The sequence below is a fragment of the Oncorhynchus mykiss genome, chromosome 15 (genome assembly GCF_057628025.1).
Source record: "Oncorhynchus mykiss isolate SJ-2025 chromosome 15, ASM5762802v1, whole genome shotgun sequence".
NCBI classification, from domain to species: domain Eukaryota; kingdom Metazoa; phylum Chordata; class Actinopteri; order Salmoniformes; family Salmonidae; genus Oncorhynchus; species Oncorhynchus mykiss.
Window position 1 is genome coordinate 60,215,502 of NC_143036.1, and position 16,766 is coordinate 60,232,267.

Genomic DNA, 16,766 nt, shown 5'->3' on the forward strand with positions numbered 1-16,766 from the left:
AAATCAAAAGACCGGAGTCATTTATTTAAGAAAACCTGAACAAAATACAATCTTTATTCGTTATGTACATTACATACAATGCAATTCTACAATAGGCTCTCTACACATTCACTTTATCCACAGAGTAGTGCTCATTCACGCACTCTAGAGTACCCCACATACTCATGAGTCCCAGTAGGGGAGAAGAGGGTGCAGATGAAGAACATTCCATTTACCTGAAAATTATAATTTCCTTCCGCTCCCAAAAATAAAATGTATTTGGCATTGTGATATATATATTTTCTGCAAAGGTGCTTCTTTCATGTTTTCTTAAAGCTTATCTTTTATTTCTGACAAAAAAAGAAACCACCGCAAAAGTCAATCTCAAAAGTCTTCTATTCTGTGACAACGACCATAAATAATGAGTACGGCCTAAATAACAGGTTTTATTACAAATCTGATGGTAAGTATGACACTTTCTCTCTGGATCCCAGGTCAGAGAGCTAATATCTACTAAGCTTAATATGGTGGCAGCAGAAGACAACCATTAGCAAACAGACACAAACAAGCACAAACACACACACACACACACACACACACACACACACACTGTAAGCATACAGGGGTGTGCACCCTGCACACAAGCAGTAAACGCACACAGAAATGATTGTGATTCAAATTAATCTAATTCTGATTACTGAGGACATGAGTGCAAACGAACAGAGAAATCGGATCTGATCACTCACCTAACAATAAGATCAGAAGTCTTGAACCAGATGTAATGAATCTATTGGGACGTAGTGTACAATCTGCCAATTTGATTAGGATTTTGATCAAGGATTTTGCAAGGATTTGACAAGAAAAAGCATGTCTAAAGTTTGGCTCTACCACCCGACAGGACTCAAGCACTAAGTGTTTGTCTCCTTGAATGTGAATAGTCCCTCCCTCTCTGGTTATCTGATAGTGGAGTTGATTGATCTCGAAACAAATGGGGATGGATATTTCACAGACTCCATAGGCCTTTGCCTAGAGTGTACTCTGCATACTGTACAGCCGTCTCAGAAAAATGCTAAATATATAGACAATACACACACAATGTAATGGAAGACTAGGCTGCTACTATTCTTGAGGAGGGAAAAGGGGATCACTTCAATCATCTCTCCTACTGAGAATAATGGAAGACTAGGCTGCTACTATTCTTGAGGAGGGAAAAGGGGATCACTTCAATCATCTCTCCTACTGAGATTAATGGAAGACTAGGCTGCTACTATTCTTGAGGAGGGAAAAGGGTATCACTTCAATCATCTCTCCTACTGAGATTAATGGAAGAACAATATGAGGCAAATGTTTGTATTATGTTACACAGGTGGACTAGACAAAATACCCTGGCGATCCGAGACAAACACACACAAGCTATATCAAAGGGCATCCTCAGTTCCAGCATAATGATTATGAACCAATCAAAAACATTTCCTGTACATTCAAACTTTGGCTGGAGCCACAAGACAGATACCATTTGATAACTTGGTGTTAGAGATCACTTGTAAAATGCTCCTATCGCCTTATTCTGAGTAAGAATGAAATCTAGTGTTCTGTATTTCTTTAGGTCAGAAATGAAGAATGTCCTGTCATCACTGTTTGCATGAGAAACAGAGAGAACCCAGTAATCAGGCCATCTCTTAAGGGGGAGACTGGGCTCTCCCTCAATGAAAGCAATCATTCATTCTTCCTTCCATAAAATAACTTCCATCGTCAAAGTGAGATACATCCCAGCCAATGAGATCATATGTGTACAGATGTGTGTTTGTACATTAAGAAAACTCCCTGATACAGCAGAACCATCATGTTGCAGTTCTCTTACAAGATGGGGAGTGAGTTTAAAAAATAACATTCATACTTGGAGACTACATTTCCCACCATGCCTCAGTGACAGAACCATGGTTACATCACACTAAAGCTACAGTAGCCATTACCAGAATCCCAGGCTTTTGACAACTTGACAATGTTTTCCCCCCAAACTCATGACTGAATTTTACATTGATAGAGGATTTAATTGACTTAACTTCATTTGACATATAAATTGTCTCTTAGGATCATTATTCTATTGTTTCTATATAACACAATCAACATTTTGACACAGTGTGAAACAGCATGGCAGACAATTATAAATATGGGGTATATAATATGGCCACCAATAATACAGGCAGAGCAAGCAAACAAAAGCATGAACTTGGTTGACGGTATATTCAACGGACAACGCACTGACAGGGTGTCATTACGTAACAACTACTTTCACAAGCAGGTTTGTGTGAGTGAGTGTCAGAGAGAGACGGATGCAAGACCGAGCGGAAAATAAGAGACTCCTCCTTGATCTAACAGGCTACTAATGCCAAGCAAACTCAAACGCAGCGTGTAAAAGTAATGTAAACCTCACAAATCAAATCAGTTATCACAGATATGTTTGGCAGAATTCTGGGTATTTTTGCCCTGTTAAATCAGTTTATTAAACAAAGACTATCAGGAGTTTATTTTCTTATTTTTCACACAGTGATATTCAGTATCAACCCCTTTAGATCACAAGTGGCCTGACCCTCATTTTCCGTTTTAGTTGTTGAAGAACCAACGTCCTATAGAGGGGGTCAACAAGTGCAGTCCGCGAGCAGAGCACCACTGAATTTGGAAGGGTCAAGTGTAGAAAAATATTAAGTTTGGCTTTGGGCCGGCCAATCAGAGTCTTATTGGCTTATGGTGGTGGTGCATAGGGTTGTGGGGCGGGGCTAGAGTGTGATGAGGTCAACGAGGTTACCCTTGGGTGGGGTCATGGTGTCCGGGAAGAAGTTGACGAGCATGTCAAAGAGCTGCGTGCGCTGGGCATACGTCTGGTCCACGTCTGAGAAACCTGAGAGAAGGAGTGAGAGGGCGAGAGAGGAGAGGGGTCAGAAGAGGGGGAGAGATGAGTGAGGGAGGAAGAGCGTGTGAAAGAGATAGGAAGAACAGGGAGGGGAAGAGAGATGGAAAGGAATAGAGAGAGGGAAAGAGGGACAAGAGAGATGGTGAAGGGAGAGAGTGGTGGGAAGAAAAGACTCACTTCAATTGCTCAATCTCCACAGGAAGTCCTATGAGCTCAAAGGTCACATACATGCTCAGAAGGTCATGTGGGAGGATCAAAATGAAAGTACGTCAGAAAGAAGGGCCGAAGGGGGGGGGGGAAAGCGGGCAAGAATAATCGTTGCGTTCATTGGTTTTCATCTACTGTGTGTCCAGTGAAGTATGCAGAAGGCTCTTACCCAGAGGGATGAAGTCAGAGCTAGACTTGAAGAGAGCCGAGGGCAGGAGCTGGAACTGAACAGTCACATCGGAACACAACATCTCAGTCACTGAACACTAACGCAACACCGCCAACAAATACACTTCCATTATTCCTGGTAATAATATAAACAACAATGAACATCAAAACACAGGCTTGGAATGTTACATTATCAAACCACTTCATATGTTTATTTTAAAGGTGACCGATTAATTAGGGCCGATTTCAAGTTTTCATAACAAATCGGTAATCGGCGATTATATTGCAATCCACGAGGGGACTGCGTGGCAGGCCGACCACCTGTTACGCGAGTGTAGGCAGCAAGGAGCCAAGGTAAATTGCTAGCTAGCACTAAACGTATCTTAGGAAAAAAATCAATCTCAGCATAATCACTAGTTAACTACACATGGTTGATGATATTACTAGTTTAACTAGCTTGCCCAGCATTGCATATAATCAATGCGGTGCCTGAAATTGTGTCACTTCTCTTGCGTTCAGTGTAAGTCAGGGTATATGCAGCAGTTTGGGTCGCCTGGCTCGTTGCGAACTGTGTGAAGACCATTTCTTCCTAACAAATACCGTAATTAATTTTCCATAACATTGAATTATGACATAACATTGAAAGTTGTGCTATGTAACAGCAATATTTAGAGACTTAGGGTTGGCACCCATTCGATAAAATACAGAACGGTTCTGTATTTCACTGAAAGAATAAACGTTTTGTTTTCGAAATGATAGTTTCCGGATTTGACCATATTAATGACCTAAGGCTGGTATTTCTGTGTGTTTACTATATAATAAGTCTATGATTTGATAGAGCAGTCTGACTGAGTGGTGGTAGGCAGCAGCAGGCTCGTAAGCATTCATTCAAACAGCACTTTCCTCCGTTTGCCAGTAGCTTTTGGCAATGCTTGAAGCACAGCGCTGTTTAGGCTGGCAATACTAAAGTACCTATTAGAACATCCAACAGTCAAAGGTCTATGAAATACAAATGGTATAGAGAGAAATGGTCCTATAATAATTGCAACCTTAAACTTCTTAACTGGGAGTATTGAACATGTTCTCATGTTCTGAGCAAGGAACTTAAAACGTTTCACATGGCACATATTGCACTTTCTTCTCCAACACTGTGTTTTTGCATTATTTAAACCAAACTTAGATAGATAGATGATATATAGATAGATGATAGATAGATAGATGATAGATAGATAGATCGTCTGTATCTGCTTTTATTGGTTCTCCAAAAATCGGTATTGGCGTTGAAAAATCTTAAATCGGTCGACCTCTAGTTTACTTGATCTAAAAGCACAGTTGAATAAATAACACTGCAATGTCCCTCACCTCTTTGGTCTCATCAGGGTTGGTGTGGTCCACGGTCAGAGAGAGGTCGTTCTGCAGGTACTTCAGAGCATTCAGAGGCTCTGACTGGGCCTTCTCCTCAAACCTAAAAACACACACGACAGATCTTCAGGTATACCCACAGAGAGCTTTAGGAAATCCTTTAGCCTAACCTACAGAATCTCTGTACCACACAAGGTAAAAAGATCACTGCAAAGACTGCAAAATGAACGAGGAGATAATCCTTCCCTACAGTGGCAAGACATGGCCACTAGGTGGAATCAGTGTCAAAGCAGAACCCAAAACTAGAATTGTATCATAACTCCTATACATTTGTCTCCACTGTTTTGCTATATGGTACAGAGAGGTTACGGTTCAGTTCCAGGTGTATAGTCCATTCTCTGGTTGTGTACCTGTACTTCCTGATTAGGTATCTGCAGTGTCGGAGCAGGTACTCCTTGGAGGGGCGACACAGCTTGAGGGACCAGAAGTCATCCAGACGCATCTTAGGAGAGCACGACTTCCCTGGGTTTCCTCCAAACAGGTAGTGTACCTGGACACAAAGAGGATATATTCGATATTATCCATCAATACCCTCAAAACTGCAGCTGGTCTCAGATCATAATGATATCCTGAAACAGTATTTCATTAAGAATTTTGTGCCCTTATGCTTATAGCATTTTGTAGAAGTGTGTGTGTGTGTGTCCATGTTCTTCACTGACATGCTGCTTGTTATATTGATGTATCTTAGTCTGGTTGATGTCATGTGGCGGTCTAAAACTGATGTGTTGATGCTGCTGTCTTGGTTCAGGTCTCTCTTGAAAAATAAATGTTCTCAACCAGACTAACCTGGTCAAATAAAGGTCAAATATTTGTTTTTAAGTGTGTGTGCGCGTGACCTTGTGCATTTCGTCGTAGACCAGCTGGTGTGCGAAGCGTGGACAGGGCTCCTCCTCCTGTAGAGCTTTACTGGGGTTCTCCTTCACCGCCTGGTCATTCTTATACACACACGACCTGCAGCATGCGCACACAGTACAACAGTTAGTACGCACATGGCCTTAACCCTGAAGAGGAACACCCATTGTGTTTCTATACCTTAAAAAGGAAACACGCCCACACACCCCGAAGCAAATACTGGAACACACTTCTAGACAGCCTCCTACGGAGAAACACACATACACACAAACATTGACTTCATTTACTGGACACTCAGTAAAAAGAACAGCTGGAGAAAGAAGTGTACCGGAACCAGCAGCAGGCAGCACTTTCAGCCTGTTTTCTCACAAGCACTGTTTCAACTGACCAAATTAGCTAGGCGAAAACAAAGACTTTCTCCATGAAGGTGCAGAGGTACAACACACACACGCTCTGAAACATACCCCCTGAAAAAAACATTTTGTTCTCTTTTGAAGGGCAGAGAGATTATGAAACTCCCTTTCAGTTCAGGAAAGCCTTTGAAATATGACACTACTGGTTGATGATTGTATCAAAGTGTCTTATTGTGTGCGTGGGCGTGGGCGTGTGCAACTATACTTGTGGGGACCAGAAGTCTCCACAAGAATAGTAAAAAAAACATTTTGTTAGTCCCCACAAGGTCAAATGCTATTTCAAGGGGGGGTTTAGGGTTAAGGTTAGAATTAGGTTTAGGAGCTAGGGTTTTAGGGTTAGGAGCTAGGGAAAATATGTTGAATGGGATTGAATTGTGTCCCCCCCACATGGTTAGTTATACAAGACTGCACGTGTGTGTGTGTGTTTCGTACCAGTTGTTGCGTGCGATGTCATAGATCCAGAAGGAGTTACGAACGTTCTCCTCTCGTTTGTCCTTATCCTTGCTGAGGCCAGACAGGACGTGGATCTCATTCAGCTCTGGGTCTATGGTGGCCCTCTGGGTGAAGCCCGTCATCGGCACTGAGGGACAAACACACATCAGAGAGAGGTTTAAAAGACAGACTGGTGCTTCTGAGATGAGAGAGAATAGCAGGCTACATTGATATAACAGCAGGGATTCAGCATTTTTCCTGGTCACAGAATTCTGGGCTCTATGGTAATTTAACACCATTGCACATTGTTTCCATCGAGGCCAAGATTAAAAGATTTGAGAACTGGGAGACTACGAAAGCAAAAGGCTGCTCACATAGCAACGTACATAGCAACGAGACTCGCTGGAAACAAGCAGGACACAACGCAAATGTATGTTTGTCTTTCTACCGATTTGCATTACTGACAGAACAGGATGTGTTTGCGGCCAGTGTAAACAGTATGCAACTATCCATATGCATGTTGTTTTACCCAGATTTGCGTACAATGCTGGTCTAAAGTAATCCTCTGATTGCACGTGTGTTTGTAGTCATGACACGTCAGTATATACAGTATGCTACTATTCATACGTATAGCGGAATATGGAACACATACAGGCCAAGTTCCTCCGCTTTGTGGTCATGTATTTCAGTAGTTGTACGTAAGAAGCAGGTATAAGCTTTCGCAATGACTACATGGTGTATCAAATATATGATGGTAAGTTGAGGAACAGTGTCAAAACAAAAGACACTGTTGGGTGCTGGGAGGACATTTTAAAACATTTTAAATCACTTAGTACTACCAACTTGTACTAATACATTTTTATGGAACCCACCATATGCTTTCAAGGAAAATTAGGGCCATTTCTCAAACAAGCTTCATAGACAGTTTGACAATCACACAACATGAATTATGCGTCGATGTCCTGTTCCAAGACATTAACCAAGGCATTAACTTCTGCATAAACAAAACAGGCCCCTAGGTCAACCAGCCTGTGTAACTTGAGTAGAGAGTACAGATGGTTTTAGAGAATCAACAAAACAAAGAAGTTTATTTGAAGAACAAGAAGAAAACACCAGAAAGACAGAGCCACTAAAGACTGTGCTCTGCCCTTCAGACACAGCCTACGTCCCAAATAGCACCTTAACACATGTGTAGTGCACTACTTTTGACCAGACGCTACGGGCCCTGGTCAAAAGTAGTACACAATATAGGGAATAGGGTGCCATTTGGGATAGATGGAGCTCAATAAAGCAAAGTTCTGAAATGGAAATGAACAGGGGGATGTTTCTGTGGTGCCGGAGCAGAACACAGAGCAGCTGCGGTGGCGATAAACATTAGAGAATGATTACAAGAGCACTGTTTGGCTTGCTACTTCCTTCCTGCCAAAATATATTCTGTTATTTCGCTCTAGCTTGCTCATTCTGCATCTTTCGGTTTCTCCCTCGTCTCGGTTTTACTCGCTCTCCCTCCATCTCTCTACTTCTGCCTCCCTCTCTCGTTCTTGCAGGATGACACAGATGCGAGAGGCACACTGAGGTCCTATTAATACTCTGCCATTATCACGCCAGTCCAGCTCTGCTCTGTCCAGCCAGAGATCTTTAGACAATCTGTTTATCAGGACAACAAGCATCTCTTTCTCTCTGCTGCCCTGTGCCTTTTAATGAGCTGCACTGAAAAGTCTGTCACATGTCACTTTAATAGAAGAGACGGCATCTCCTCCTACAGCCATCTATTGCATCTGAAACCACAGATTCTATTACATTCTTTAGTGTAAGGGTAGATGAAGATACTACATTTACAGAACTCTCCCCATCACATGTATCACGGAGTCACAAGCTCAACGGGAAAAAGACACATTAGGCTACACACACACACACAGCTGCTGACCAAAAGCATCAGTTGATAGCGACTAAACGGAGTGCAATGTTGCGATTTGCTCAAGTTAGCATTCAGACTGTGTGTGTGTGTGTGTGTAGGTTTGCAAAGGGAGGGTACATTACTGGAAACGTTCTAAGTTTCCCAGCAAACTACCATAAATTACATCCTTGAAAGATACCAAAGTTATCACAAGACATCTACTGGCCATTTTGGGTACTTCAGATTATCACAGGTGTCTGTAACCATCTGGCCCTCTGTGTGGCCTAATCACATGTAAAACATATGAAATAATGAATAAGATGATTTAAACAAAAAACTAAAGATGATGAATGACAAAAGCCGTAAAACAATCCTAAATATAAACTTAGTGAATACCAACTTAGTGAATACCATTGGTGTTTAATTTGGATGCGTTTGTACACACACACACACACACACACACACACACACACACACACACACACAACATATACACAGCTCTGGAAAAAAAGAAGAGACCACTGCAAAATGATCAGTTTCTCTGGTTTGGGTAAAATTAACATGTTTGTTTTATTCTATAAACTACTGACAACATTCTCCCAAATAAAAATAGTCATTTAGAGCAAATAGTAAAACCAGAGAAACTGATCATTTTGCAGTGGTCTCAAATTTTTTCCGGAGCTTTTCAAACGTTTGGGGTCACTTAAAAAGGTCCTTGTTTTTGAAAGAAAAGCAAATTTTTTGTCCATTAAAATAACATCAAGTTGATCAGAAATACAGTGTAGACATTGTTAATGTTGAAAATGACTAATGTACCTGGAAACGGCTTATTTTAAATGGAATATCTACATAGGCGTACAGATAATCAGCAACCATCACTCCTGTGTTCCAGTGGCACATGGATTAGCTAACACACTCCTGTGTTCCAAGTTTATAATTTAAAAAAAGGCTAATTGATCATTAGAAACCCCTTTTGCAATTATGTTAGCACAGCTGAAAAACTGTTGTGCTGATTTAAAGAAGCAATACATTTTTTTTTTTAAACTGTCCTTCTTTAGGCTAGCTGAGTATATGGAGCATCAGCACTTGTGGGTTCGATTACAGGCTCAAAATGGCCAGAAACAAATAACTTTCTTCTGAAACTCCTCAGTCTATTCTTGTTTTGAGAAATTAAGGCTATTCAATGCAAGAAATTGCCAAGAAACTGAAGATCTCGTACAACGCTGTGTACTACTCCCTTCACAGAACAGCGCAAACTGGTTCTAACCAGAATAGAAAGAGTGGGAGGCACCGGTGCACAACTGAGCTAGAGGACAAGTACATTAGGGTCTAGTTCGAGAAGCAGATGGCTCACAAGTCCTCAAAATGGCAGCTTCATTAAATAGTACCCGCACAACACCAGTCTCAACGTCAACAGTGAAGGGGCGACTTCGGGATGTTGGGTCTTCAAGGCATAGTTGCAAAGAAAAAGCCATATCTCAGATTGGCCAATAAAAAGTTTTTTTTTATTTATTTTTATTATAATTTTTTTTTTTCACCCCCCTTTTCTCCCCAATTTCGTGGTATCCAATTGTTAGTAGCTACTATCTTGTCTCATCGCTACAACTCCCGTACGGGCTCGGGAGAGACGAAGGTCAAAAGTCATGCATCTTCCGATACACAACCCAACCATGCCGCACTGCTTCTTAACACTTTTTTTTTAGGGATATCCTTGTCTCATCGCGCACCAGCGACTCCTGTGGCGGGCCGGGCGCAGTGCACGCTAACCAAGGTCGCCAGGTGCACGGTGTTTCCTCCGACACATTGGTGTGGCTGGTTTCCGGGTTGGATGCGCGCTGTGTTAACCTCTAGCGTCGAGCAATCCCGTATCCGGGAGCGTAATCATAGCCTCAAGCTCATTACCATAACGCAACGTTAACTATTCATGAAAATCGCAAATGAAATGAAATAAATATATTCACTCACAAGCTTAGCCTTTCGTTAACAACACTGTCATCTCAGATTTTCAAAATATGCTTTTCAACCATTGTGTAAGAGTATTGATAGCCTAGCATAGCATTTAGCCTAGCATTCAGCTGGCAACATTTTCACAAAAACAAGAAAAGCATTCAAATAAAATTATTTACCTTTGAAGAACTTCGGATGTTTTCAATGAGGAGACTCTCAGTTAGATAGCAAATGTTCATTTTTTCCAAAAATATTATTTGTGTAGGAGAAATCGCTCCGTTTTGTTCATCACGTTTGGCTAAGAAAAAACCCCGAAAATTCAGTCACTACAACGCCAAACTTTTTTCCAAATTAACTCCATAATATCGACAGAAACATGGCAAACGTTGTTTAGAATCAATCCTCAAGGTGTTTTTCACATATCTATTCGATGATAAATCATTCGTGGCAGTTGGGTTTCTCCTCAGTAGCAAACGGAAAAGTACTGCAGCTGGAGATTACACAATAATTGTGACGGAGGACACCAAGCGATCACCTGGTAAATGTAGTGTCTTATGGTCAATCTTCCAATGATATGCCTACAAATACGTCACAATGCTGCAGACACCTTGGGGAAACGACAGAAAGTCTAAGCTCATTCGTGGCCCATTCACAGCCATATAAGGAGTCATTGGAACACAGCGCCTTCAAAAACTGGGGCACTTCCTGTTTGAAATTTCATCTTGGTTTCGCCTGTAGCATCAGTTCTGTGGCACTCACAGACAATATCTTTGCAGTTTTGTGTGTGTTTTCTTTCCAAAGCTGTCAATTATATGCATAGTCGAGCATCTTTGTGACAAAATATCTTTTTAAAACGGGAACGTTTTTCATCCAAAAATTAAAATAGCACCCCCTATATCCAAGAAGTTAAGGACAGACGAATCTAAGTTTGAGGTGTTCAGATCACAAAGAAGAACATTCATGAGACACAGAAAAAATTAAAAGATGCTGGAGGAGTGCTTGACGCCATCTGCCAAGCATGGTGGAGGCAATGTGATGGTCTGGGGGTGCTTTAGTGGTTTGTACATGGTAAAAGGGATCTTGAAGGAAGGCTATGCCATACCCTGGGGACAGCTCTTAATTGGAGCCAATATCCTCCTACAACAGGACAATGATCCTAAGCACAGCTCCAAACTATGCAATAACTATTTAGGGAAGAAGCAGTCAGCTGGTATTCTGTCTATAATAGAGTGGCCAGCACAGTCACCGATCAACCCTATTGAGCTGTTGTGGGAGCAGCTTGACCATATGGTACGTAAGAAGTGCCAATCAAGCCAATCCAACTTGTGGGAGGTGCTTCAGGAAGTGAAAATCTCTTCAGATTACCTCAACAAACTAGAACTAACAAACCATAGTTATGGTAAATCGGTTAGGACATTTACTTCGTGTATGATAGTCATTTTTCAAACAATTGTTTACAGGCAGAGTATTTCACTTAGATGTCACTGTATCACAATTCCAGTGGGTCAGAAGTTTACATGCACTGTGAACAGCTTGGACAATTCCAGAAAATGATGTCAAGGCTTTAGAAGCGTCTGATAGGCTAATTGACATCAATTGAGTCAATTGGAGGTGTACCTGTGGATGTATTTCAAGGCCTACCTTCAAACGCAGTGCCATCCCAACCTTGAAACACGGGGGTGGCAGCATCATGTTGTGGGGGTGTTTTGCTGCAAGAGGGATCTCCAGACATCAGTCAGTTAAAGCTTGGTCACAAATGGGTCTTCCAAATGGACAATGACCCTAAGCATACTTCCAAAGTTGTGGCAAAATGGCCTAAGGACAACAAAGTCAAGGTATTGGAGTGGCCATCACAAAGCCCTGACCTCAATCCTATTGAACATTTGTGGGAAGAACTGAAAAAGAGTGTGAGCAAGGAGGTCTACAGACGACTCAGTTACACAAGCTCTGTCAGTAGGAATGGCCAAAATTCACTTAACTTATTGTGGGAAGTTTGTGGAAGACTACCTGAAACATTTGATCCAAGTTAAACAATTTAAAAAGGCAATGCTACCAAATACTAATTGAGTGCATGTAAACTTCTGACCCACTGGGAATGTGATGAAATAAATAAATCACTCTAGTATTATTCTGACATTTCAGTCTCAAGGCAAAGTGGTGATCCTAACTGACCTAAGACGGGGCATTTTTACTAGGATTTAATGTCAAGAATTGTGAATAACTGAGTTTAAATGCATTTGGCTACGGTGTATGTATGTTAACATCCGATTTCAAATGTACATTGTACCGGTCAAAAGTTTTAGAACACGTACTCATTCCAGGGTTTTTATTTTTTACATTGTAGAATTATAGTGAAGACATGAAAACTATGAAATAACACATATGGAATCATGTAGTAACCAAAAAGTGTTGAACAAATCAAAATATATTTTATATTTGAGATTCTTCAAATAGCCACCTTTTGCCATGACAGCTTTGCACACTCTTGGCATTCTCTCAACCATCTTTATGAGGTAGTCACCTAGAATGCATTTCAATTAACAGGTATGCCTTGTTAAAAAGTTAATTTGTGGAATTTCTTTCCTTCTTAATGCATTTGAGCCAATCAGTTGTGTTGTGACAAGGTAGGGGGGAATACAGAATATTGCCCTATTTGGTAAAAGACAAGTACATATGGCAAGAAGAGCTCAAATAAGCAAAGAGAAACAACAGTCCATCATTACTTTAAGACATGACGGTCAGTAAACATAGAAATGTCAAGAACTTGAAACTGTCTCATGAGGACCGCCACAGGAATGGAAGAACCAGAGTTACCTCCGCTGCAGAGGAGAAGTTCATTAGAATTACCAGCCTCAGAAATTGCAGCCCACAGAGCCCACAGAGTGGGCCCACAGAGTTCAAGTAACAGACATCTCAACATCAACTGTTCAGAGGAGACTGTGTGAATCAGGCCTTCATGGCCGAATTGCTGCAAAGAAACCACTACTAAAGGACACCAATAAGAAGATGAGACTTGCTTGGACCAAGAAACACGAGCAATGGACATGAGACCGGTGGAAATCTGTCCTTTGGGCTGGAGTCCAAATTGTAGATTTTTGGTTCCAACCGCCGTGTCTTTGCGAGATGCGGTGTAGGTGAACGGATGATCTCCACATGTGTGGTTCCCACCGTAAAGCATGGAGGTGTGATGGTGCTTTGCTTGTGACACTGTCTGTGATTTATTTTGAATTCAAGGCACACTTAACCAGCATGGCTACCACAGCATTCTGCAGCGATACGCCATCCAATCTGGTTTGGGCTTCATGGGACAATCATCTGTTTTTCAACAGGACAATGACCCAACACACCTCCAGGCTGTGTAAGGGCTATTTAACCAAGGAGAGTGATGGAGTGCTGCATAACATGACCTCGCCTCCATAATCACCCGACCTCAACCCAATTGAGATGGTTTGAGATGAGTTGGACCACAGAGTGAAGGAAAAGCAGCCAACAAATGCTCAGCATATGTGGGAACTCCTTCAAAACTGCTAGAAAAGCATTCCTCATGAAACTGGTTGAGAGAATGCCAAGAGCGTGCAAAAGCTGTCGTCAAAGCAAAGGGTGGCTACTTTGAAGAATCTCAAATATATTTTGATTATTTTAACACTTTTTTTGGTTTCTAAATGATTCCATGTGTGATATTTCATGAATTTGATGTCTTTACTATTTTTCTACAATGTAAAAATAAAGAAAAACCTTTGAATGGGTAGGTTTGTTTAAATATTTGACTGGTACTGTGTGTGTACGCACATGTACAGTGCCTTTCGAAAGTATTCGGCCCCCTTGAACTTTGCGACCTTTTGCCACATTTCAGGCTTCAAACATAAAGATATAAAACTGTATTTTTTTGTGAAGAATCAACAACAAGTGGGACACAATCATGAAGTGGAACGACATTTATTGGATATTTCAAACTTTTTTAACAAATCAAAAACTGAAAAATTGGCCGTGCAAAATTATTCAGCCCCCTTAAGTTAATACTTTGTAGCGCCACTTTTTTCTGCGATTACAGCTGTAAGTCGCTTGGGGTATGTCTATCAGTTTCGCACATCGAGAGACTGACATTTTTTCCCATTCCTCCTTGCAAAACAGCTCGAGCTCAGTGAGGTTGGATGGAGAGCATTTGTGAACAGCAGTTTTCAGTTCTTTCCACGGATTCTCGATTGGATTCAGGTCTGGACTTTAACTTGGCCATTCTAACACCTGGATATGTTTATTTTTGAACCATTCCATTGTAGATTTTGCTTTATGTTTTGGATCATTGTCTTGTTGGAAGACAAATCTCCGTCCCAGTCTAAGGTCTTTTGCAGACTCCATCAGGTTTTCTTCCAGAATGGTCCTGCATTTGGCTCCATCCATCTTCCCATCAATTTTAACCATCTTCCCTGTCCCTGCTGAAGAAAAGCAGGCCCAAACCATGATGCTGCCACCACCATGTTTGACAGTGGGGATGGTGTGTTCAGCTGTGTTGCTTTTACGCCAAACATAACATTTTGCATTGTTGCCAAAAAGTTCCATTTTGGTTTCATCTGACCAGAGCACCTTCTTCCACATGTTTGGTGTGTCTCCCAGGTGGCTTGTGGGCAAACTTTAAACAACACTTTTTATGGATATCTTTAAGAAATGGCTTTCTTCTTACCACTCTTCCATAAAGGCCAGATTTGTGCAATATACGACTGATTGTTGTCCTATGGACAGAGTCTCCCACCTCAGCTGTAGATCTCTGCAGTTCATCCAGAGTGATCATGGGCCTCTTGGCTGCATCTCTGATCAGTCTTCTCCTTGTATGAGCTGAAAGTTTAGAGGAACGGCCAGGTCTTGGTAGATTTGCAGTGGTCTGATACTCCTTCCATTTCAATATTATCGCTTGCACAGTGCTCCTTGGGATGTTTAAAGCTTGGGAAATCTTTTTGTATCCAAATCCGGCTTTAAACTTCTTCACAACAGTATCTCGGACCTGCCTGGTGTGTTCCTTGTTCTTCATGATGCTCTCTGCGCTTTTAACGGACCTCTGAGACTATCACAGTGCAGGTGCATTTATACGGAGACTTGATTACACACAGGTGGATTGTATTTATCATCATTAGTCATTTAGGTCAACATTGGATCATTCAGAGATCCTCACTGAACTTCTGGAGAGAGTTTGCTGCACTGAAAGGGGCTGAATAATTTTGCACGCCCAATTTTTCCGTTTTTGATTTGTTAAAAAGGTTTGAAATATCCAATAAATGTCGTTCCACTTCATGATTGTGTCCCACTTGTTGATTCTTCACAAAAAAATACAGTTTTATATCTTTATGTTTGAAGCCTGAAATGTGGCAAAAGGTCGCAAAGTTCAAGGGGGCCGAATACTTTCGCAAGGCACTGTATGTGTATATAACAATAAATAAAATATTCTTTACCGTTATTCAAGTATAAATGACCAAAGTTACCATAAGTTTTCTGTTAATTACCAAAATTATTGAAGATTCTGGTAACGTTGGTAAATTACCAGTAGCTTTGCAAACATGTGTGTGTAATAGAAAAAGTAGAAGATAAAATAATATGGTTCTGTGAGAGTGTGAGAATAAAAATTAAAGAGAAAGTAGATTGTAAGAGATTGAAACCGTGTGTGTGTGTGTGTGTGTGTGTGGTGTGAGAGTGCACTCTAATTAAATGTTCCTGTGAGGTTTTGCTAAATACCACAATAATACGGGCTGGGAATTTCTAAGAACCCCATTTGCACGTGACAAAAATGCTATTCTCAGAAGCTGATGAAATCAACTTCTCGCTTTCTAATCACAGCAAGCAATTATGAATTCCAACTTTGTAAACAAACGCACTACGGCCACGCTACTAGATTCTCTGTTGCCCTGCAGAACGGGTGGAACCCAGGGTGCAAGTACAACGTGCTGAAAGCAGTGAGGGGACTTTTACATGAAGGCTAAACTCATTTAGGTTAGCCTTGCAACACCCTTGGCATTAGACCTGACCAGATCCATTTGGAACAAAACATTGGCACTAAACAATGAAGGTGTCGGTTGTACTTTACTCCACCCATGGAGTTACTGTCCCTGGTGGCTTAAGTGACTAAGTGGACAGTCTTACCCATGCCGGAGTCCTTCTTGGTTCCGTCTGAGATGATCTCCACATGGTCCCCGTCCACGTCGTAGCTGAAGAAGTCATTCAGGTACGTCTTTGACCTTTGACCTCCGAACACATACAGACAACGATTCCTCTGGAGAAAGGGAGGGGGAGATGAGCGAGAGAAGAGCAAAATCTATTTCATATTCATGCCAACACTGAATGGTTTACATTCTTCTGTGGAACAAGATAATAGTCTGAACAATTTTCCTTGGCTTCATAAAAGTAATGAGAGTAAAATTGGTGCATATTTGTTCTGTCATTGGCTTTCTCTAAAAACACAAAGCAGAAAGCCATTTTGGCTTTCTGTCAATAAATCATTCTGGTGTTTGTGCTGAATTCTATAAAGAATGTCACCGCAATGTTGCCACATTGT

The 16,766-nt window shown here is 41.3% G+C and overlaps 1 protein-coding gene across 4 annotated transcripts in view; it reads right to left on the reverse strand.

The window, feature by feature from the left end:
* Positions 1-20: 20 nt before the first annotated feature.
* LOC110490371 (muskelin) overlaps positions 21-16,766 on the reverse strand; it is a 41,968-nt gene continuing 25,222 nt past the window's right edge. For all 4 annotated transcript variants that reach the window (XM_090200531.1, XM_090200532.1, XM_021563729.3 and 1 more), the window contains exons 12-18: positions 16,355-16,484; positions 6,385-6,532; positions 5,524-5,638; positions 5,038-5,177; positions 4,628-4,730; positions 3,267-3,321; positions 21-2,878 (exon numbers count right to left, since the gene is read on the reverse strand). In XM_090200531.1, the coding sequence (XP_090056657.1) occupies positions 2,757-2,878; positions 3,267-3,321; positions 4,628-4,730; positions 5,038-5,177; positions 5,524-5,638; positions 6,385-6,532; positions 16,355-16,484 (813 nt within the window). In that variant the 3' untranslated portion in view covers positions 21-2,756. The remainder of the gene's footprint in view (positions 2,879-3,266; positions 3,322-4,627; positions 4,731-5,037; positions 5,178-5,523; positions 5,639-6,384; positions 6,533-16,354; positions 16,485-16,766) is intronic.